This window comes from Lepisma saccharinum, chromosome 14, assembly GCF_977018435.1.
Source record: "Lepisma saccharinum chromosome 14, izLepSacc3.1, whole genome shotgun sequence".
NCBI classification, from domain to species: Eukaryota; Metazoa; Arthropoda; class Insecta; order Zygentoma; family Lepismatidae; genus Lepisma; species Lepisma saccharinum.
In genome coordinates, this window is record NC_139242.1 from 65,215,792 (window position 1) to 65,240,142 (window position 24,351).

The 24,351-nt window shown below is 39.6% G+C and overlaps 1 protein-coding gene across 1 annotated transcript in view; it reads right to left on the reverse strand.

Annotated features, from left to right (window-relative positions):
* N (neurogenic locus Notch protein) overlaps positions 1-24,351 on the reverse strand; it is a 107,896-nt gene that overhangs the window by 35,938 nt on the left and 47,607 nt on the right. The window contains exons 3-4 of the mRNA XM_083135820.1: positions 18,536-18,810; positions 7,021-7,216 (exon numbers count right to left, since the gene is read on the reverse strand). Coding sequence (XP_082991946.1) covers positions 7,021-7,216; positions 18,536-18,810 — 471 coding nt within the window. The remainder of the gene's footprint in view (positions 1-7,020; positions 7,217-18,535; positions 18,811-24,351) is intronic.

Here is a 24,351-nt window from a genome sequence, read left to right on the forward strand (position 1 = left end):
CGTATAGGGTAATCGGGACCGTACCTACAGCTTAAAGTGGGGTCCGTACCACTCACTATGCCTCCGCCGGGGAACGAACACGGAACTCCTTGATTACAAGGAGACAGCGTTGCCACTACACCATCGTGGAGGCAAGAAAGAACAATCGTAACAATTTTAGTTATATTTACATGAGCACCCGGAAAGAGGTCATAGAAGGTCGACGGCACTCTCCTGTGGATACTAGACGAAAATTACATATACATGTTATTTTCATTCCAGTCTTCATACATTACATCTATATGGAACTATTTACCACAGAAGAGTGATACAGTTTGGTCGCAAGAAGTCCCATCACCACCCAGTTCCACCTTAATCAGTTTTGGATGGGAGAAGAACAGTTACTTTTATGCCTTGCTTGCACTTCCTTAAGGAAAATCGAACAGAGTTCCCAGGACATCAGTCACCAAATATGCTAACGAGGCACAAAATTCGACGATGAACAGGCTCGATTAGTTTTTGAATGAGAGATTCACAGCATTAATAAGTTCATTAGGTTGGAACTGCATATAATCTAGTACCAAAATTTAGCAATATTGACTGATCCGTGGATGCATAATTGACCTGGAACTTTGCTTTCACTTTTTCATTGCGTGGGAATCAGAAAAATTGTTGTGAGTTGGAAAGACATATTTTGGAAAAGTATACATCTTTTACATTCTTCCGACTTCAACGTTTTCGCAAGGCACAAGAAGAACCGTTGTAATTAATGGTAGTACCGATACCGTGCATTTCGCTGGAAGTAGAAAGGTAAATACGTTCCCACCTTTCATAGTACTGCCGACCTTAGGAAGGGTTACGCCCAACGAATACCACGAATCGCGGCCAAATTTTCCCACAAGACTCGATGACGTGAATCCGAAACACGGCGTTAATGTGCAATTTCCGAAACGGCCGTTGTCCAATCGAAGACCCTTTCAGCGCGAACGCATGCGTGACACCGATGGGATGCTGACGGAACGGGATTCCTGCGTGCAATGCGTCCAATGTCGCTGCTCTCAGAAACCGATTTTTCCCATCGTTCACGGCGGTTCCCGAGCTCCGAATTCTCCCCATCTCGAGGGATTCGTGATCGGGTATTGCGTACCTTCGGACAAAAGTCAAATTTCGGGGCACGCGATCCAAGATCGCACGCGAGTCTAGGCCGGGCCATTCCCACAAATCGAAATGGGTGACCACCAATTGCGCGGTGTGCATGCATCTTTGTGCAGCGACAATATATAGCATCTTCCATTCACGAACGAACATTTTGGAAAACGGAAACTCGCACTCTTAAATATCTGCCCGGAGGGTTTCCCTCAGATCTCCGGAAGCTGCAGAAGGTGTCTGAAAGTACGGAAGGCAGGATAGGGATTTTTCTTGTACCTACGTCTCTTTTCTGCCACTCATGACTTACTGCGACGAAGAGAATTATAATTAGACGAAACTGATCCATGCCATGTGCGAGTCTCGAACGCGGAACCTTCGATGGCGATATCCTCGACAAGCCACCGCGGCGATTGCCTTCAAGTTTCATCTTTCTACTGATTCATTACGAAAAGCTGGTTGCGACAGATGGAGAAGCTTGGGTGTGATTGTATAAATGCACCGACTGTTTGATTCAGGTTGCCAACGGTAGCTTTTCCATCTCTTACAAAACACCTCTTTTCTTATCTCCTTCTTAGATAACCACTTCCTTGCTTGCTACACTCGTATTTAGTTAAGAGGCAAATACGTTTAATCAACCCTTATCTCACCACTGTGAACTTTATTGAAGATTTGTGTAAAATAAAGATATACCCTGCAAGACTATTACAACGCAAGCAACGGTTTCAGTAGAACACGGGAACTGAAAAAAAGTCTTATCACCGTTTTCCAATCATGTTGCTTTCATCCTTATACAGGGAGGTTATTTCAGTCGTTCACCGCCAGCGTGACGGCCGGTCGGCGGACTCTTCATGCAACAGGTCCCGGCAAATTGCGTTCAGGAAGTCCGTAACAGAAACCGCTTGTTTTGTAATGTTTCCACTTTTCACAATTACAGTTACAATTACAAATGAAATAAGCACGTACCTTGTCGCAAGGATGCTGTGTGTGTGTGTGTGGAAAAGGTGTCCTCCCAAATACAAATATTTCTGGCACCTTATTTCTGACAGAAAATCTTAGATTAGTCATCGCTACTTTATCCTCAGTTGTCGCGACAGCGCCGGCAGCTTATCGGGGGTTGGGTGAGTTGTCTGTCAGCCGCGAGAGGGCGCTTCATACTGCACGTGTCGGCAGTGATGCCAACCGTAGGGACATGTCCCTAAGCATAGGGACTTTTCACTAAATTTCGCCCGCGTAGGAACGCAGGGACAGATTTTGCCAAATGAGGGAAAACGTAGGTACTTTTTTCAATCTTGGTAAATGACATTTTATGAATTAGTTTATCTGGATACTTTAGCGAAGAGGAGAAAAAAGAACTAACTAACAAATCTCCATGAGAATTTTGGAACATGTTATCGGTTACCAAAAACTTTCAAGGCAAGTTCCTTTTTGAAAACATTTCCACTCTCGCGAAAATAGTGCTAACATTGCCACATTCTAAAGCGGAAACGGAAAGAATATTTTCAATGTTAAGTGATACAAAAACAAAAAAGGGAAATAAAATGGGACCAGAATTGTTAAAGACTGCAGGAAATACAGCATCACCAACCAACATCTATCTCTGCACAGCAGCAGCATGTATGACTTCAAATAACATAATCAACAGTAAACGACTCAACGTTATTCATTAGGGGTGTGCGGGATCCTTTACTTTAAAAAGTCGTTAATTCTCGACGTTTTCTGCCTTGTAAGTTTCTGGAACTTATCGAAAATTGTAAGTTTTTATTCTAGAAATGCAAAAACAATCACTTAAAGTGAAAATGACTTGTAAAATTCGAGATTTCCAGTGCTTCGGGAAATTTCGAACATTTCCCGTCCCGAAAATTTTCCGACTTGGTCGGGAAATTGCAAATTTTTCAGTCCCGAATGTCGGGATTTAAAAAAATTACCGTCCCGATCCCGTCCCCACCCAAAACATTCTGTCCCGCACACCCCTATTATTCATTAAGGCAAGAATTTACAATACCGGACCCTTCTGTAATTTCTATGCTACGTCTTATACTCACGAAATAATTAGTCGTGATAATTTATCTCAAGTTAACATGTTGGGGTGAGGGGGAAAAAATGTTAATTAACGTGTAAAAGTTGTAAAATAAGCATTTCAATTCTCGCAATGATTCTCCGTATACAAGTATGGTAGCCATATTTGTTGATATGAACAAATTACAATTAGTTACGCTGTCTACAGCGTTGCCACACTGTTGATTTCATACTTGGAGAGCATGGATTGTGTAAGAATAGCGGAAGAGAACAGTAAAAAAGTTGTTAATGTTATACAGATTGTTAGGTGGAGTGTGCAGGAGGGCTAATTAATAAACTTATTCATTTCAGTATATTGCCCAAAGAACATGCTTACATGTGACAGCGACAATCACGATGTAGAAGAACTGATTTGATTACAGGTAAATTTGGCAACATTACATCAATCATAAAATTGCAGGATACGAAAATGGCGTCTTCGATGATGTTAAAGTGCTACGAAAAAAATATTTTTTATCGGTTCGTAATCACAATTACCGCAAAACCATTCAGGAATAGCCCCACTGAGCATTCTCGGTAAGGTTAGGTTAAGTTAGGTTAGGCAAGGCAAACATAGTTAAAATTTGGGCTCGAAAAACGGGTAGCCCAACAAACCATTGACGGATAGCCCCACGAACCATTCAGGTACAAAAAAGGTAAAGTGTTCCCCTGTGCATAGCACCACGCCATGAAGGCGTATAGGGGGTGTGAGGGTAACGCCCCACACTTTCTTGATCCGGTCGTGAGTGGGGGTGATGTGATCAGCATCACGCCCCTGACCGCCTTTACCCCCCAGGGTTTCCCCCAGGTACCCATGTTATTCGACGCTGGGTAGGCGCCGGGGCCGCTTCCAGGTACGGTTAGGTTAAGTTAGGATAGGCAAATGTAAATTCGCTCCTTCATTAATTGTGGAAGCACCGAGCAGAAAGATTTGGTAAGTAAATGTGTATATTTTATCTTCTGTTTTGCATGCTCATGAGGTGATAATTTTTTTAGTCGCTTTACTTGGCGTAGGGACATTTGGTCAGTTGTAGGGACATTGCCGAAAAATGGTTAGCAACACTGTCGTCTACCAGACGTAGTGAGTGTACCGTACCCTCATGTTCACTTCTGTTTGCGTTTATCAGTTACGCGTGTTTTTTTATACTGTGTTATTGCTAGTGCTTTATTGTGTGTTAATTGTTATTCATTCATTAGTTATGTCGTTAAACAAATATAGTCTTGAACAGAGAGTTTTTATGTACGATAATTACGTGAAAACGAATTCTTGCAGAAAAGTGGTCAGGGAATTACGATAGACAGGATCTCTTGAACCTAAGAAACGTGTTGTATTGCTGTTAAAGGAGGTCATTTTCAACATCTCTTATAACACACGAGGTTAGTGATCATCATTATTATTACTTTTAAATATCATTTTACGCTTTCGGTTTGCTTTATGCGCCGGGATGCTGTCTCCCCTTTCTGACAACTGACGATAAAGTAGCGATGTCTAATCTAAGATTTTCTGTCAGAAATAAGGTGCCAGAAATATTTGTATTTGGGAGGACACCTTTTCCACACACACACACACAGCATCCTTGCGACAAGGTACGTGCTTATTTCAATTGTAATTGTAACTGTAATTGTGAAAAGTGGAAACATTACAAAACAAGCGGTTTCTGTTACGGACCTCCTGAACGCAATTTGCCGGGACCTGTTGCATGAAGAGTCCGCCGACCGGCCGTCACGCTGGCGGTGAACGACTGAAATAACCTCCCTGTACATAATGATGACATATATGTATAAGGGAAAGACTGTAACATCTGCAACCTAACGAATTATCTGTGTGTAATGAGGTATTTTGTTTTAATTACAAAATCCACTCTTCGTCGTCTTCTCCCGATCTTTCTCATGGACAATCGCTGGTCTTAGAAAATGTCAGGATATTCTGGCCACTGATTTATCCGCGGAGTTTAAGAGCGCATTTATGGGAACTAAACTCAGTGGCGCAACAGTCCTCGGAGAGCCAGACAATCTGCAATTTGTTTGGCGACGTGTGGTCAGAGGAACAAGTTCCATCGCCGCTGTTTTCTGTCTTTCGAGATCGCAGTCCGCTACTTCTTATTTTCAATCTTCTCCCCAATTATCTTTCCGGTGCTAAGTTAATAACACCGACAATTTTTTGTAGCTCCCACCGGGGATCGAATCCGAGACCGCTAGCACCAAAAGAGAAAGCACTAACCACATGACTATGCAGAATCTCTGAAGTTAGAATAAAAGTGGTTGTAAATTAGCTAGTCGCACACAACTTCTAGGGTATGTCAGATAATTTGGAAAATAAGAGTTGGGGTGGGGGATGTTTAGATGTTAACTTCCTGATTCGCAAAAAGGAAAATGGGTTTATTGGAAACCAGCTTTTATGCACAAAGAAGCAAATCGGAGCTAGATCTTCAGTTTAAGGTGGTACTGAAACAGTAATATACGTCCACAGGAAAAAATAAAGACCCTTTGATTACAAGCAGACAGCATTGAACACTATACTATCAGCTTTGTGCCTTGTGGGTAAAAAAGGTGTGTACAATACGGTTCAATTATGGAAATCACAATTAACATGCAGTAATTTTATATCATGCAACAATCTTGAAAATGTTGTTCAAGTCCACTTTGTGCTCTGGTAGGGCAATCGGGACGGGACCTACAGTTTAAATTGGGACCTGAACCAGTGTGCCATGTGCCTCCTCCGTGAATCGAACCTCGAGCACCTTGATTGCAAGACGGCAGGAAGACAGCGACCGCCAATCAATCTTGCTTAATTGCGAACATCTAATGTCGATAATTGCTCTTCCAGATATCAAACTAACTCATGGAAATCGCTAATAATAACGAAAAACCAACACTATTTCTTGAATCTGGGCATAGAATGGCGCAGCGTTTCGAATGTTGCAAAAAAAAAACAAAAAAAAACAAAAAAAAAAAAACAAAAAAAAAACAGACTTTCCGGGAGCCTGTTTGAAACAGCGACAGCAGCGTATGAACTACTTGTTATTGTCAATGTAAAACAATCCTCGAATATAAATTAACGCCGGCGTTTCCGTTGGAACTCGTTGGAAAGATTTCACCATAGCTGCAGCGTGGGAAGAACCCGCTGTATCTGCGACTGCTACCGACGCAGATACATGTCGCGTTTCCGGCAACAAGTTTAACACACTTTCTTCTGCCTTTCCGTCCCTCTCACATACACACGAGTCCCTACAAGCATCACACGACTTCAATGGCGGGGCAATGCTACGTTCATTTGACGTCAACCAATAAAAGGTTTCCTAGATCCGGCAAATCAGGATAGCACGCTCGCAATTAAGCATGCATAACATGAGCAAATTATTTAAACACTGTGCTCGATGGCCGCCATTCAAGAAGCTATTCTTTTGAGCCATTTTACGGCAAGAAACATAAGAATTCAAAGCCATCAACACGGTAATATTGGCAGATATTATAACTTTATCATTGGCGTTGTCTTTAATGTTCTACTTAATTTAGGTGTATTCAGAAGCGCCTAAGACCCATACAGGAATAAGAGCATTTGATTTGTTTATTCTGCGATACAGGGAATTATCTTGTAATCAACAATAGCCATTCCCTTCGTTAAATTAAGATGATCCCTTGTCTGATTCAGGTAGTCGAAAACTAACTGTAATTTTACTCCACATTTGGTATTACTACTTAAATTGATGTTGTTAATGGATTTATTTAAAGCTGTGATGACAAAAGAAAGAAAAAACATGAAAAATTGAGTCAAGATGGCCAGGGGAGATTTGACCTTTATAATACAACAAACACTGTAGCGACTAGATTACTTACTTGTATGAGCCATGAGTATTGTAGCACTGCCCATGGACGCACGGTTTCCCAACACACTCGTCAATATCATCCCCACAAGTTGGTCCTTTGAAACCTGGGGCACATGAGCATTTGTACGTGTTCGCAAGAGATTCACAACCAGCGCCGTTGTGGCAGGGTTTGGAAGCGCAATGATCTCTCAGTTCGCAATGGTGACCTGCAAGTAAGAAAGTAGAAAATTAGTACAGAATAATAACAATACTAATAAAATTATACATACCACAGTGGAAAGAGCTTAGACTGACTTGTATTACATATTTGCAATATGTACAAATGCATACATTTTTCGATTTCGTGATAAAGCAACGACGAGTGGATTTTAGATCACAACTTGTTAAATGTTTATATCTCTCTTTCGGTGGAAAAAAAAAACATTCGCAAACAAAAATTAAACAAAATGTTTTGTTTCCCAGCAGTATGTCGAAAGTGTTTATATTAATATGAATATTTTGTTCTCAATAAAAATCAATCTCCTAACAGTCAAATCAATTTCCTAAAATGCAAAAGATTATATTTTTATTTTGAGGGTGAAAGCGAGTTTATGGCAGATAGGGGATCTGCAATACAAATTGCTTCTACTGGATTGACAGGCATGCACATCGTTATCGTATGAAATAAGTACAGGTGATAGAACTCAGTAACAAGAGATGAAGGTATTCTTGTATTTCAGAAATTTTGAAAAAATTGCTGAAATATATAATTGAGCCCGAATTTTATGTCCAAAGAAAGCTTGCCTTTAAATAGTACTGTATGCAAAAAGCATGCATGTAAATATAGGTGGAATTTAGAAGTCGGCCAAAATCGTCATTAGTCATCTTAATCTTCGATATTATGCAAAAATGGCAGAAAAGCGAAGTAAAATACACCAAATCATTCATTAGACTAACCCTTTTCACATTTACAATAATTTGATTTTTGTCATACAATGTTCTAACATTATAACCAGTGGCGTACGCAAGCGGGGGTTACCGGGTTTAAACCCCCCTTGAGCTTTTGAAATATTATGGAAAATGCTGTAGAAAAAATTAAAAATGGCTAATTTATCACAGTTAAAGATTTGCGACAGTAATAATAATAATAATAATAATAATTTGAATTATTATTCCCATGCAGCATGAAGAAAAACACAACATTGCAAACACAATCTAAGTGGCCGCAAAGTTCAATTTTGCAATTCTTTTTGCAAAAAGTCGCGCACTAACTCTCGCGAGAATTGTGAAAATTCCTTGCTTCGTCGCAGTGTGCCGACCTTATTGCAAACGTTCTTCCCGGTACTGATTTCACATCCCCTTGTGAACTCTCAAGTGATACTGAATCTACATCCACATCATTAAATAATGTTGAAGAAATGCTTTGTGAATCACCTAGAAGTGATAAATGTGTTGGAATGTCTATAAACTTACTTCTCAATGAAAACATAGACTCAGTGGAACTATTTTGCAGGTGATGTGATCAGCACCATGCTCCGGCAGCCTTCATCCCCCCCAGGGTTGCTGTCAGGTACCCATTGCTATGAGGCTGGGTGCGGAGACAAGGCTGGATAAATTCCAACCAATTCCGGAAATCGAAACTGGATATCCCACGAAGTTGCCAGACTAGACCAGCGCGACTTCTTGAATGAGTTTCTCTATGTTTTCATTGAGAAGTAAGTTTATAGACATTCCAACACATTTATCACTTCTAGGTGATTCACAAAGCATTTCTTCAACATTATTTAATGATGTGGATGTAGATTCAGTATCACTTGAGAGTTCACAAGGGGATGTGAAATCAGTACCGGGAAGAACGTATGCAATAAGGTCGGCACACTGCGACGAAGCAAGGAATTTTCACAATTCTCGCGAGAGTTAGTGCGCGACTTTTTGCAAAAAGAATTGCAAAATTGAACTTTGCGGCCACTTAGATTGTGTTTGCAATGTTGTGTTTTTCTTCATGCTGCATGGGAATAATAATTCAAATTATTATTTAGCAACATGTATTCTCGCGCTTCATCATCATCCTGGGCGAGTTCCATAGGTAAAGGTAATGTAAATTCCCCCCTGCATATAGCACCCTGCCATGAAGGCACACGTAGTGGTGTGGTGGGCCCCAAAGATTCTCGATCTCGAACTATTTTGCAGGTGATGTGATCAGCACCATGCTCCGGCAGCCTTCATCCCCCCCAGGGTTGCTGTCAGGTACCCATTGCTATGAGGCTGGGTGCGGAGACAAGGCTGGATAAATTCCAACCAATTCCGGAAATCGAAACTGGATATCCCACGAAGTTGCCAGACTAGACCAGCGCGACTTCTTGAATGAGTTTCATATTTCGATTATTTCAATACATTTAATATATTTGCTTGTTTTATGGAGTTTCTTCACACTTAAAATGTCTCACTTATCATATACAAATAACCGTTGACTAGACAATTATTTTGTAACAAAGAAACAAAAGAAATGTAATATTTTTTACATCTTTCATAAATAGCAGCTGCATTAGTAGTAATTATTAGTAGTAATTAAATTAATTAATTATAAGAATTATTAATTTTTATTATTAATTAATTAAAGTATAATAAAACAATGGTAATGTGAATTTGTAGAAAGTTTTCGAAATAACACCCCCCTTGATGAAATCCTGCGTACGCTACTGATTATAACAAATATTATAAATACTTTATAGAAGCGTAGGCTAAGTAAGAAACTACCCCTGCCGTTTCGAATAATTAAAGGTGTAATTAGCACTATGCTCTGAGCGACTCCGTGAATACCAAATTCTTTTCTGACATGAAACTCAGTACAGACATAATACTCAAGTGAGGAAATCGGTCATGTATAGGCTATCACATTTCTGCTATGCTTGTTCATGAAATGGGTATGATGTGTGTTTTATCTAACGATTGATTAAATCAAGTACTGAACATTATCGGAAAGCAATATTCGAAACGTTAAACTGAAATATTGTAGCTACAAAAAATAGCTGATTGAATATACTTTTTCTTTGTCTGGCCGCAATTCTTCGCATTATTTATTGTCGTCTTTCTGCAACTTTTGGCTAACCGCGACGATGATTTCAATAAGAGTTTGTTCTGAACATCTGCGAAGTACATTTGACTATTAATTTACTCCTGGGTTTTATCAAGCAGCTAAATTAATGAGACCTGGTAAAGTCGGTTCGATGCCCGGGATGGGTGATCTCATGTAGAACGTTTCCCGTTAATGTTCCTGTATAAGCAGCTGTGGAGCTCAACCATCAACTCGTCAATGGGCGCATGGGGTGGTGCTGATCACACTACCTTCACTATGGAGACCATGAATGTTTGGAGCCCTGCCTATATGGCATGCTTCAGTGTACAGGGGAGAATTTTACTTTTTGTATCTGTGTACATAAATCACTTACTAATTTAAGGGGGGTGGCGCAACAGCCTACTAAACGGCTTTTTATTGGATAACGCGTGGTTAGCGCATCGAGTCAACATGGAAATTTTGGAGCTCCCACTGGAGATCGAACCCGGCTCACCAAAGGCGAGAGCGCTATTCTTTCAGCTAATCCAGATAAGTTACATATTCAGCTAAATCTACGGCAATGTCGTGAAGTAAACCGCACCTCTCCTAACATGTTATCACAGATTGTTTCCTCAAACATGGAAACTAAAGAAAAAACCTTTTTAGAATGCAAGAAGAAATTTCTCTGCTGTCGGCACAGCCGCAACCACAAGGCCTCCGACAGACACCTGGCGCATAAGAGTTGATTCTGCAGTAGTGCGAGCAGCTGCAAGGCTTTCGCAGCAACGAAGGACGGTTGGATTCCATCAGCGACCAGCGACGGGTTCGTCATTGGTGCGATGCGGGTTTCGGTTCTCTCAGGGGCTCGACATCCCCTAGCGATATCGGTCAACGTCTGCTGCTTCTCCAGAGCTCATTTTTTTCCCCCCACGCTCTGGCAAAGCATATGCACCCACCGTGCATCTGTTGAAGTTCTCACATCCTTTGTCACTTCAGCAGGAGTCGAGTTGAGAAGCTGTGAATGTAGGAACCTCCGAGGAATGCTTGCGATAGCAGAAGCATTCAAAACAAAAAAGAGAGATCTACTTAATTGCTTTTCTCATCGTTCTACGCTACATCTTTTAAGAAGATCGATATTCGCTGATAAAATGCATGTTTAATCCAGAAACATGTTTTCTCCATAACTTTTACTTTCAAAATATACGGTATTATCGGCATATTTTGCCAAATAGGCCTGCTTCATTTGATGTTTCTTTCAACATAGCTACACGTCTGAACCCAAGAAGCGAACACAGGATACCGGGTTTCGTAGTGCCATCTATTTAAAACAATATAATGGAAACCAAAATACATTGTATATTGTATTTCGTTATTACGTCGCTTTTACAATACCTAGATTTTTCACGACGATGACCGGAAGTGAGATTGCTGAGTCGAACACTCAACGTGCTCGCCCCAAAGGGTGGCGAAGAGGTATAGTTCCGTCTCTAACTACCGAATACAGCGACGCAGGAACGTTTTGGATTTGAGGGGGCACAAGATTCACTCAAGAAATCTCTCCTCACCCACAGAGATATATGTTTGTGTGTGTGTATGAATGAGAGAGGGAACGTGGAGAATCAGCACATGATTGGGCCTAAATTGCAATCATCTTCGATTTCTAAAAATTAAATTTACGGAATCTGTATCTTTCCACTAGCAAAACACTGCGCACATCTTGAATATTGCCATTTTTTAAACTACTGGTATAACCCAAGAACAAATTAAAACACTTCATGATCATTTGACTTTTCCACTTCTCAGGCTTCAAATGAGCTCAGAGCAAGCTCTCTAGCTTCATGTTTCAGAAATTTTAACATTTCTTGAAACCTTCCTTACAAAAATCACTACATTGAAAATATGCCAGATCGTTTATGTAAATAATATTTCTAAATGGGAAATGCGTTCTTTTCTAGACATTATGGGTGAAAATATAGTTTATATTACTAATCTACTTCTACAAACTGTACATATTTGACGTGTCACATAAATTTTCAGGGGATACAATGTTCCTGCGCCATTGACAGAATAAATATATTCTAATCGTTAGTTACTTTAGAATAAAAACTAGCTTAAGTTAATCTCAATAGAAACAAAATCCATTGAACTTTAGAGACATAAGGTCTATGGAATGTGCATACAACGCGTTCGATCTTTATGTGTGAGGTTCGAGAATTGAAGAAAACCTCAACGGAACAGAGGACTCCGCAGCATCAGTGAGATTTCTTCTCTCAGAAAAAACACAGGGCAGGCCCATTCGAAAAAATAAAACAAGACTGAAAATAGATATGGATATATTGCCTACTGTTGCATTTGTCACAAACTCTATGAGGAATAGGAATAACATTACTTCGCGAAGGTAGCTTCAAGGGTTTTCTTCTTTACTATATTATCTACGATGTCACATTATGACAACATCGAAAGATTTAAGTTCGTACAAATAAACCACACCTTAACGCTCAGAAGCCATTACATCAAAACTAAACTCTCATCACCAAGGCACTGTATATACAACATATTCTAATGTATTTTCTTGTATCATCCCGCTTTAGACTTATGCTGACATTGCTCTGTTGCAGGGTGTAATGTAACATGGTTTGAAGCAATAATCTTCATGTAAAAATCTGTTGGGTCCAATGCATCTTTTGCAAAACAAACCAAAAGCAAAGCCACTGGTAATATGATGGTTAACAGATAGCATATTACCACCACATGCATTTTTTGGCCTTTACACCCTTTTCCTTGTAAATGTAAGTTACGCAATTTGCACCTCCTTGTCCGCTTCCATTCATCTTTTGTTGGAAACATTGTTTATGTGATAATGCCTCCTTCTTTAATTATACATTGTTCTCCCTCTATTTGCAGCGACTGCATTGATGAGAGGCGTCGAAAAAATTTCTCAGGCAGCGACTTCCATTCTCAAAGCACTTTGTGATGGGAATGGCACACGCTTCGCCTTCCCACTCGACGCGATGTGAAAAACACGACGACTATAATCCCTCGGATTTCTCTTCCTGTCGGACACAGAGAGAGAGAGAGAGAGAGAGAGAGAGAGAGAGAGAGAGAGAGCAGAGAGAGAGAGAGAGAGAGAGAGAGAGAGAAAGAGGAACCGCAATAACACCCCAGCTTTGTTCTTTGTACTCAATGAGGCCACGTTACAATGGATTTTTTCGCTGACAAGGAAAAAATGCGAAAGCTGCATTATCTGTATGCCACATTACACGCGACACGCAGAAAGAGAACAATCAATGCACCGCGTATTACGAGATGTGTTATAACGAGCTGTGTGCAACTTATTTTACGATTATGATCCTCGTATGGATCCCATAAACACGGGGAGATGCATTTTCCCACTAACACACACAACCTGTGCCTGTAAACATGTCTATTGTCATGATGGTAAGCTAGCTATTCATACGTTAGTTCGCCTGTCTGGTGGATAGGACTCCATAATATTTCCTTGTGTGGAGGTTAACGGTTATCGAAAAACCTTCTCGAAAACTTTAATCTAATGCAGTTTCATTATAGTCTCATTCTCGAAACGTATAATAATATAGCTATACAATGCAATGTATATTGTGCGACCCAGCACAAAGTTTCACAGCGTGCAGAGGTTGTTTAGGCAACCTTTCCTAGTCACGATTTCTTTTCTACTTCCTTGGACGCTACGAACATCGCAAACTAAACTGTCGTGAAATTATGCAACCATGCAGCACAGGTTCTTAGTGGTCACTCATCTTGATTTGATTCTTGCTATTTGGCGTCGCTTTTCGGTCGTTTTTGTCTAATCGCAACGATGAGAATGAGTGATGATATGATGAAATTGATGAAGCGGCACTCACAAAGAACATCCATGACCAGCCCGAGATTTGAACCTGGAGTCGTAACGCGCTAGGGTGACCAAATCTCTCATTGCCCGGGAACTCCCGTATTAACTATTTTTTGGAACCTCCCGGGTACCGTACTGGCATTCTATTTCTCCCATATATTTAACTAACAATCATGATCGCGAAATTTTATTGAAATTTACACAAGATGATTTTTTTAAAAAAATGCTTGGTTCTGCACCATCAGTGGACAAATACGTATAGGTTAGGACTAAGAAACATGCAAATTAGTAAATTTTCATATGCATTGTGACCCGCAAAATAATACGGCGTATATTAATAAAATATAAATTGTTGTTTTATCCATCCATGAACATTTACTGGAGTGACGCCGCGCCACTAAAAATGCACATTTATCGAGAGTACATCTCACTTATATTCAATGTCGAAAGTTCAAAATCTCCCTTAAATTCATGGCAGAAAGTTGGCCACCCTACCGCTATGCTAACCACACTGCCACGAAGTTGCTACTCATCGATTAGCTTTGCAAATTTAATAAACAAAATACGCGACCTATCCACAAAAAAGAGGTACCCACCCCAGTAGTGCGTTCAAATTAAGTTTCAGTTTATCGTGCACACAACCCACAGTATCCTGAATTTCTACATAATAAGTTTTGTGTGTAATAAGTAACCTCGGATTTTAGGTTTTTAACCTATTGTTTCCTTTGCAGGTAACCAAGAAATAACAAGTTATGTCAGCGTTTCATTAAAAAACGCAACAACTGATCAAGTTTTATAGTGTCTAAAATAACCTATCTTGCTTGTTAGAACTTATTATAGGCTTTTGTGCCTAAATCAAACCTTTTTTTAGGTTTTTATATATTTTTTAAGGTTTTACATTATTTTTACATCACACAGAGGTATTTGTTCCGTTTGATAATGGAAAATTCAATGACCAATTTGTTTGAATCATACTCTCTGCCGATTTCCCTCCCTCTAACAACATAATGTTTTTTCAAGCTCTAAACAAAACAAAATGTTTGGCGCCACTTTTGCCTGCACAGTCCAAACTGCAAACTTTTGATCCGCTTACTTTTGGGGCTTTCTAGCATTCAAATTTGCACCATTGACTAAGCATATGTTTAAAAGATCATCATATTATGAATTGTGCAGGAAATTAAACATAATTCATTTATCATATCGATTAGGAACTTTTGCTAACAGTACAAGTATTAGTATTACAATAATTTGTGTGGACTATTTTGAAAATGATGCATAGAAATGAAAATTTGGTTAAAAAATTAATATTTTTGATGGTTACATATATCTATTAAACTTTCTAACGGTTCCTTTGAAATTTTGTTTATAACAATTGTACTTAATTAGTATTTTTCTGGATCTTTGAACCATTCTAAGTTTTTTGGAACCTACATCAGGATTTTTAAAGGCTAATTTAATATTTTTAGAACCTATTTTAGAATTCTTAGAACCTAAATTAGGATTTTTAGGACCTATTTTATGATTTTTGAGCTTATTTTAGGAACCTAAAAATCCGAGGTCTAGTAATAACTTGTTTACCAAAGGCTCGAACAAGATCAGGGTCTCGTCTCGGCAGTATCCCTATAATGAGTAATGGAGATGTGCAGGAAATTTCAGTTCCTTTAAGTGCTTCTTTTAAGTGCACTTTATACAGATATGCTAATCGGGTTTCAACCTACAGTTTAAAGGATCCCTCGATTACAATGTGACGACGCAGGAAACTTGAGGGGAAGATCGCACCAATTACTAAATGCGGCAAAGAAAAGGAAACGGGATATTTTGAATATCTCAAGTGAAATTCTAATCATTACAATTACCGATTCCAAAGAGTTCGATGAAGAAACAAAATTTGGAAGGTGAAAAACCTCAACGAATGGAGTGGGCCGAATAAAAAAATGAAAAGATGCTTCGACGGTGTTCACCATGCAGTTAATAGTTTTCATATAGACATTATAATTCCTGTATTCGTACGCACAACGCAGGATATACTGAATTTCGAAATGATCTCAGCAAACGCACGCTGAGGAAGGAAAATGGCTGCGGCTTCAACTTTTCTTTCTGTCTCTTTATAGCCTCTCAGCTACATACACATACCACCGTCAAAGCTCTAATAAAAAAGTGTTCTGCCGTAAACTTATTTCTTTCTTTTTCGGAACGGTTTCATTCCACTCCGCAGTGGCAGCCTGGAGGCGAAGGACTTGCCTTCAGCACGCACGGTCTCCGAAGAACAATCCAGTCTCTGCTAACACAAAGCAAGAAAATCAGCGATGCGTGGACGCAGGAAATATTTCTACTTGCCGAGCGCTAAAAACAAGAACAGAAAAAAACCCACTAAAAAAGGTTTTATATATATATTCGCAAAAACATATGTATCCACATGACGAGAGGACAATGAGCAGTGGTCATGCCTTGTCGACCACGTTTCCGATTGCTAATAGCAAGATTACGGTTTGCCTCTATGGGTCGTGGCGCTGCACGGCTACCCTACAAACAGTTCTCCGGTGCACTTTGCATATTACCCGTCGCCATTGCGACGAGGTTTATGTGAAGATGAGTCTAGCCGGATATGACGTGTCTGTGAATCGTTCACTGCATCAACGCCTCCACAAACACAACGGCGAATTCCTTTACAGGTATATGACAAGTGTTCTCATCTCACTTGAAAACTGATATCTTTGCAGCAATAGCAAGATCGCCGTGTGATTTGACTGGCAAACGTTGAGTTTATGTGACTCCAATTATTATTATTATTTGCTGATATAGAACCACAAATGTGAAACAACTGATACGGAGCTCATATTGTTGGCACTCTAATCTCAACTTAAAAGTATGCAGGCATTAAAATGTCACACTACACTGTTCAATTGTATCGGTAACCTATTTATGAAAATCATAGTTTACGACTGCAAATTATAGAGAACAGAAATTTTGGGGTTGCATTGCACACACATAAAGAGACATTAGGAACTACCTAAGAGCCATTCCATGTGAAAGTGGACAAACAAGAATAATTTTAAAGTGGACAAACAGGCGTAATTTTATTTTTATTCAAAGTAGCACTTATTATGGATGAAATTAAATGGAAAACTACACAGAATTTGAAATTATTAATACAAACATTAGTTTCATGGCTTTCATATTGTTTCAATCTGTTACTTTTTATAGTAGAAATGGGATTTTATGTGTGGTGCCTCCACTTAATTTAGTTTCATTACCATAAGAAAGCTAAATTAATTCTAATTTCGTTCTAATTTTCTCATTGATAGTTTCTGTATCTTAGGCTCTAAAGTATCCTACTTCATTTCCGAAACAAACCTTACTTTGAAGAATCTATTTATGATAATTTTCATAGCCTTTGCATTGTTCCATAATCCTACAAAGTAAATAATGTACATGGTGTGTCACCCGCCACAAAATCTGTCACACCTGTCACAGGCAAAAAATGTTTATAAAAAAGTATGTAGTACTATTCTTATACACTAAAAGCATTTAAATGTCGAGTAAAGTTTCCTTTGTGAAAATAAAATAAAATTGTTTCAGTAAGCCCATACATTTTACAGAGTTTTCTAAAAGACTGAGGAAGGTCATAAAGTCATGTCTCAGAAGTGTCACAATTACAAAAAAGTATTTTCTGTAGCTAAAAGTTGAGATGGGGGAGGAATATTCTGAAATTAAATAAAAAATGAAGTGACATGAATTGATAGTTACATACGTATTTGAAGGTGCTAAGAAGATAAGTAAATAATGAATGTAAATTTGTCTGAATGTCACACCTGTCACAATGGAATTGCACTTAGACAGCATTCATTAATTTTTTGCATTACATACATAATTCAATATGATCAAACGAAAATATGGTTAAGATGCGCAACAAGTTAAATGTCCATTGTATGGTATTTTCCAGCTTTAAACTTTTTACAGAGATTTACACTTCAATTGAAGACCACGATCATCAATCATACACTACCACTTCAATTGAAGACCACGATTATCAATCATACACTACCAACCAGGCACGACTTAATCTTTTGGTGGATTGGCATTTTTGTGCTGTTTTCAAGGATTTGTAAAACATTTAATTTTCTGATATATTCTTACAGTCGAGAAGAGAAAAAACACATTTTAAAATAAAGAATATCAGAGATTCCGGGGTTATTATTGTTAAAAGAAAATAACGTCAAAGGCAAGAACTGTTTTCGAAACTTTCACTCCATTCGAAAAAAAAACTTCATGAAATTCCGAATTCTGAAAAATTTTCATGTGTTCATGATTACTTCTTGGGCATTCACGTGAATTTTCGTGTGCCTCACTTTTACTGTTGACTAGATATCTGCAATGCAAAATAGGCTTACGCAACCGCATCTAGACAACAGCGATCGCAAAACACAAAAAAATCAGGTGAATGCTCCAGAAGGAATTCTAAGCAGATACAATTTTTCACAATTTGGAATATCATAATGGTTTTTCGAAGATGGCTTGGCTGGCACACACCAAAAGTCCAGCTGAGCCTTAAACTCATCAGCATCAGTCATTAACGAAAGTTTCGCCCTTTCCAAAATGTACGTATGATTAGTTTTCACTTACCTCGAAACCCCGCTGCGCAGGTGCACTGGTATATATCCAAACTCCTGAGAGTGCAAGTCCCGCCATTGAGGCAGGGGTCTGAATCGCAGGAGTTGGCCACTGGGATTTCGCAGAGGCTGGCCGAGTAGCCAATCGGACAGGTGCACCAGAAAGTTGGGCTTGAAATTGGTGACGTTCGCACATTGCATGTTCCTCCATTTTGACATCGAGGCCCGGGCCCCGTGTGGCAAGGGTTCAGGTGTTGACAGTACTCGCCCACGTACATCGCAGTGCAGCTGGAAAGAAAGAAGGGAGAATCGTTAGAAACCAAAATTCGTATAATGCAGATACTGGAAACACCACCATATGTCTTATTGCCCCCCTCCATAAAAAAAACTAGGTCATAGGTCAGCCATACATTGATCGATTGATTGTGGCTAATCGCAAAGATGGGGACGAGTGATGATATGACGGAATTAAAATAGACGAACGGACATTCACAAACACCCATGCCAGGATTCGATCCTGGGACCCCTGGCGTAGTAGCGCGAAGTGATAACCACTTTGCCAACCGAGGCCGGCTCGTAGACACATACTTTGCGGATTCGGAACACGGAACTTCTACATTACATGACAATATAATGAACCACCAACTCGTGAATAGAGTAGAAATTTCTACATCTGATATTTTAGGTTGCTTTACAAGCTCTTGGGCTAGCACTCCATTGGTTCGGCTTACACTTACAACTGTATATCCAGTCCCTATTACACTTTGTGCATAAACTGGGCCAGGAAATTCTTGTCAGAAAGAAAATATGAACAAGAAAATAAACTCAAATATACTGGCGCTACGACGTCAGGGGTATCGGGTTCGAATCCTGGCCTGGCCATGGATGTTTGTGAGTGTGTATTCATCGATTTCATCATATCATCACTCATCCCCATCTTCGCAAATTAGCCAAAATTGGCACAAAAAAGCGAAGTAAAACAAAGCAATCAATCAATCAATCAAATATACTGAACATAGTAAATTAGTTTCATGCCTGAATATCAAGGGTGTTCGGGAAAATGCTATTTTACAGCAGACACGTTTATTTATTTAATAGCAAACGTTACAGACATGATATAAATGTTGCATCATCACGGTTTAGAATCTTTACAAATGCCCAATATAAAATTATACTCATAATATTTCCTTCCATCGATTCAGTGCGACTTAGATGAAAGCAACAGATAATCGCAGTTTGCGACTTACGTACGTGAGTTTTCTCGAACACTCTAGATATTGCAAGCGATCTCTCAGCATTAAATAATAATCCCACAGACAATATAAATTTCACAGTATTTTGCAATTACGAATATATGTGTGCTATGTTCCAGGAAATTTAGTGCAATGAGAAGTTAACTGAGATGTAAACTTTAACACAGTAGTCGCAAAATATCACACACAGTTTCTCTATTACATACAGCACATACGATGATGCTGAAAATACCGTGGGAGCAGTGTGAAGCGTAGGATGTCGCTCTGTAGGAGCAGGTTGCAACAAAAAAGAAAAACCGCCACTATTTGAGTTTCTGTTTCCTAAATGTCTTACCCCTGGACCCCACGAAGGTCTAACTCTCGGCCACCGATGGTATTTCATGGGGCCTTGTCCGTTTCAGATAAATCATTTTTATCTCACAATCTAGCTTCTTTTTTTTGGAGCTAAGGGATCATACATAAAAACTTTCAATGCAACAAGTCCTTCGGGAGTAGTTTTCAAGGCCACATTTCTATCTGGGCGCAGACTGCGAGCAGGCTATGGAGTCGGAAAAAGAACATTTTGCGTGACTCATCCCATGGCATGCGCAGCGTGATATAGAAGAGTTCACTCGAATTTGACGCTACATCCTCTATATTGCTACGGTTAACAACTGCAAAAACGTTGCTGCTTAACAGTGGTAGGGAAGAGAATGGGTCAAATTTGCATACGGACTCAATAAAGGTGATTTCGAACTCAAGTCTGACAGAAAAATGACATTGTCTCTCAAACAGTAGGATCATGACCTCAAATGACCTAAAACAAGATGGCTGGGGACGTTACGGACGAGTTGGAGCTGCATTTATTATGTAACCGCGATAGATCGCATTCCATTTCGCCTAATGGCTTATCAGCACCCGCCAATCAGATCTGATAGCTGTCCGCCATTTTAGGCCAAATGGGATATCTCGTTCCGCTGAATCCCATTGCGCCTAAACCGGTTGGAAGGGAATTTCTGACGGTCTCTGATGTAGCTAATGGATTGTGATCAATGTAAACACTAAATATTTTGGAACACGTAACATAATTACAAAAGAAGCCATAACAGAAATATAACAGTCAATAACCTTAGTCGAATGAAAAGGGCTAATTAAGGATAAAGTAACATAATACAACAGAGCAAATCTCTCCCTGTCGAGAGACCGTTAAATATACCTCATTTGAAACTTTGTCTTTATGGCTTTCGTAGTTTGAGAGTACTTTTTTTCAGTTTTAGCAGATTAGCACCCTGGAGTGATATATTAAATAATACTGAATTTTGTTATGCATTTTTTTCCTCCTTAGGAGAATCGTGACTATGAGAATGGATCATGATTAAATGGACGAAGAAACACCCACTCCTTGATCGGAACTCGAACGTAGAATCTTCAATATCTTATCATATTTTCAACAAGTAAATATTCATTCCGCTAGTGCTCGGAGCGTTAAGCAAGAGCGTTCAAGGTGTGAGGAAAGTTAACCAAACATCCAAACTGTTAGGGAGAAGGTTGAACAAAAAACGATAAAGCTGTGAGGGTGCGAAGAATATTAAACAACGTCGTTCGAGCAAAAAACCACATCAGTGGATTCATCTGCCGCCACTAACCGAACTGAACAACCTTCCTAAGTGCTTGGAGGGTCAAGTTTCACAACATTTAAGAAAATAACCTACCAGTTTAAAATAAAGACCTTTAGAGATTTAAATGTTCATAAATGACGATAGAACATTTCCTTGTCTTGCTTGTGAAAGTACTTGAAGAATTCAATACAGCCAAGCGTCTGAAACTAAGGAGAAGCATTTTCCTGCAACGTTTTTATCGACCCTTTGCAATCTCTGTTGTTATCTGTGATAGGTTCTTCCTCACGTGTGCCAAAGCAACGGATGGAATGAATGAATTCTGAGAGAAGGATAAGCGAACTAAAATGCACTAGATGAATGTGAAGGTGCAAAATGACGCTTTTAAAAAATGCAATTACGAATAGAAAAATGACCAAATAAGGCAAAGAATACAACCAAAGGGAAACGGACTATTAGCATCATCATGAAGGTCCAGAAAAAATATAATTTTCATCAGCTTCCGAGCCCTTCTCCTCCCCCTGGTAATAGGTAGCTACAAAACTTGATCAATTGCTTAGTTCTCACTCATTGTCTCATATCAAATCCCCGTAGCTTTTCCAGGCACTTTAAAAAATAAAAAATAAACTTTCCACATCGCTCTATGATGCTTAAACATACGTAGTAATAAATAAGTACTAATTTTTTCAACTTGGCATACTTCTCTAGAAGATGACGTTTATTCAGCAATGCTTAAAATCAATGAACAAATATAATATACAGAACCATTCTTATAAAAACACATCTCCAACCCTGTTGGAGATATAATATAGCTTGTTTTCGTATCTCTCTTGCAGATAAGTGGACGAGAGGAGTCGAACATCCATGGCTATTCCATAATCCTTTCACTCCTTATGTTCTGGAGTTGTCCAGGTTCTCTAGGTCAGTGGGAACCCCGACTTGAGGACGAAAAGAACTTGGCTGAAATGCTCACCTTCGGTTTCGAATCGCTTGCGCCTAAAGATAAACGTTACACGTTCAGCTTTGATGGCTGTCCGCGCATGTGTTTCAGCTCAACCATGTCAAGTGACACATGCTAAGTAAATGAATTCAATGCATAGATGACGGTCATCAAATTCACTGGGAGCATTCCACGGAAACTGGAGGAGTGTTTACAGCAGATGAACGCAGCTGGCTGCCTTCCAGCTCCAGATGCGGCGTCCTAAGTGAGAGTAAACGAGTTCCCAATTAACTCCACTCCAGCTGCTACGATTCCTCGCCACACTGCGCTCGTAGGCAGTTTTCAACTGGTGAATACAAGTTGCACTCGGTTAATTCATCACAATCAATTGCGTTTAATTATTATGTGCGAGGATGCACTATTACTGGCATCACTTGGAGCCGGCATAAGCCCTCGTGTGCGGCACGCTTTTAAATCACAAGAGAACAGAATGCTGGGTAATATTTCGTACGCACGCCAGCAAACGCAGGTGGCAGAGGTTTTAATATGTAAAAGAGACGATTTTGGGTGGTTTTTAGCATCAAGTCGCCCACTTGTTACCGGAATTCTTGCAGCTTTCTCTAACATACTATGTTAAACGTGAGTATGAGGCTGAATGAATGGTTTAAATAGATGGACAAATCAGTTCAAGGATACACAATCGTCATCTCTTATCTGGGATTTAAACCCACGACGTGACAGAATATTGTAGCGGCTAAAATAGGAGAGGAGCCAAAGACCCTGCCCCTCCCCGTACTAAGAAGTTAGTGAGGACAGAAAATCATAGCATTAACTTTAGTTCTCACCATGTTCATTCAATTTGTTTTCCACAATATAATGTCAACGAATTGAAATAAAAACACCAATAAGCTTGTACCACCAGAATTCCACACAGAATGTAGAAAAATCAGCGGACAATTTGCCTACTAATATATCTGCCATTGGCTGTACATGCTATGCCAATGGTTGGCACTGAGGGACGAACAGCAAAGTCGAATAAAACAATGGAGCACCAATCTTGAAGAACACGTGAGGCGTGAAGGGTGAGAGGAAAATAGATTTTTCAAGTCTAGGTTGTCAATGGTAGGAGCACCAAAGCACTTATTATTAAGTTTGCACAGAAAAGTATTCGTTATCTCCCCAAATATTAGTTGCCACTCATCCATTATACAGTTCGACATATTACTTGCAGTTTGAAAAAAGGCAGTGCACGTGCCTAACATCCTCTTCTTCTCTTCCATTAGCATTGCACGGAAAACCTCACGTTTGCTAACGCTCCTAATTAGCCGACGCGTCTCAAGTTTTTGGGATTTACCTATCAATTCTTGGCAACATCCCTCCGTTCTGCAATGCTGTGCAGAGCATCAGCTTTCATTGCAGACAACTCGAGTTAGTATCACTATTTTACACGCCACATTTCTTGCAATTCTGCTAAAGTTTGGGCGAGAGAATTCAACGTAACACTCTTGATGAAATAGTTTGTACAATGAAGGTTTTGTGCAAATTTGGATGCCACCTAAAACCTTTGGTATCATTTATTTGAAGTCCATACACGGACAAGCTAATCAGGACTGGACCTACGGATCAAAATTAGGTTCGTGCCTCTACCCCGGATCCTTCGATAACAAGGAAAGACCATGAATATTATTCACTCATTGTACACATCCATTATAAGTATACAAAGCTACCCCGGATCATTTTATTTCGTCACAGATCAGTTCCCGGTTCATTTAACGTAAAAAACATAAGTGAAGTGTGACGCTGGTTTGAAGTCCACCTTATGCACAGAGGCTTGCACTATATGCTTCCACTGGGTATCGAATCTGGTACCCCTTGATTGCAAGGAGAGAAATTTGAACAATTTTATTAAAAAGGAAGACGGTAGCCACGGCGTTCCTTCAAGCCACTTATCCACGTGGAAGATACCAGTTCCCAAATTCAACACCAACACACCTATGGCTAACATTGCTTCCCAGATATTGATAGCCAACATAAACAACCA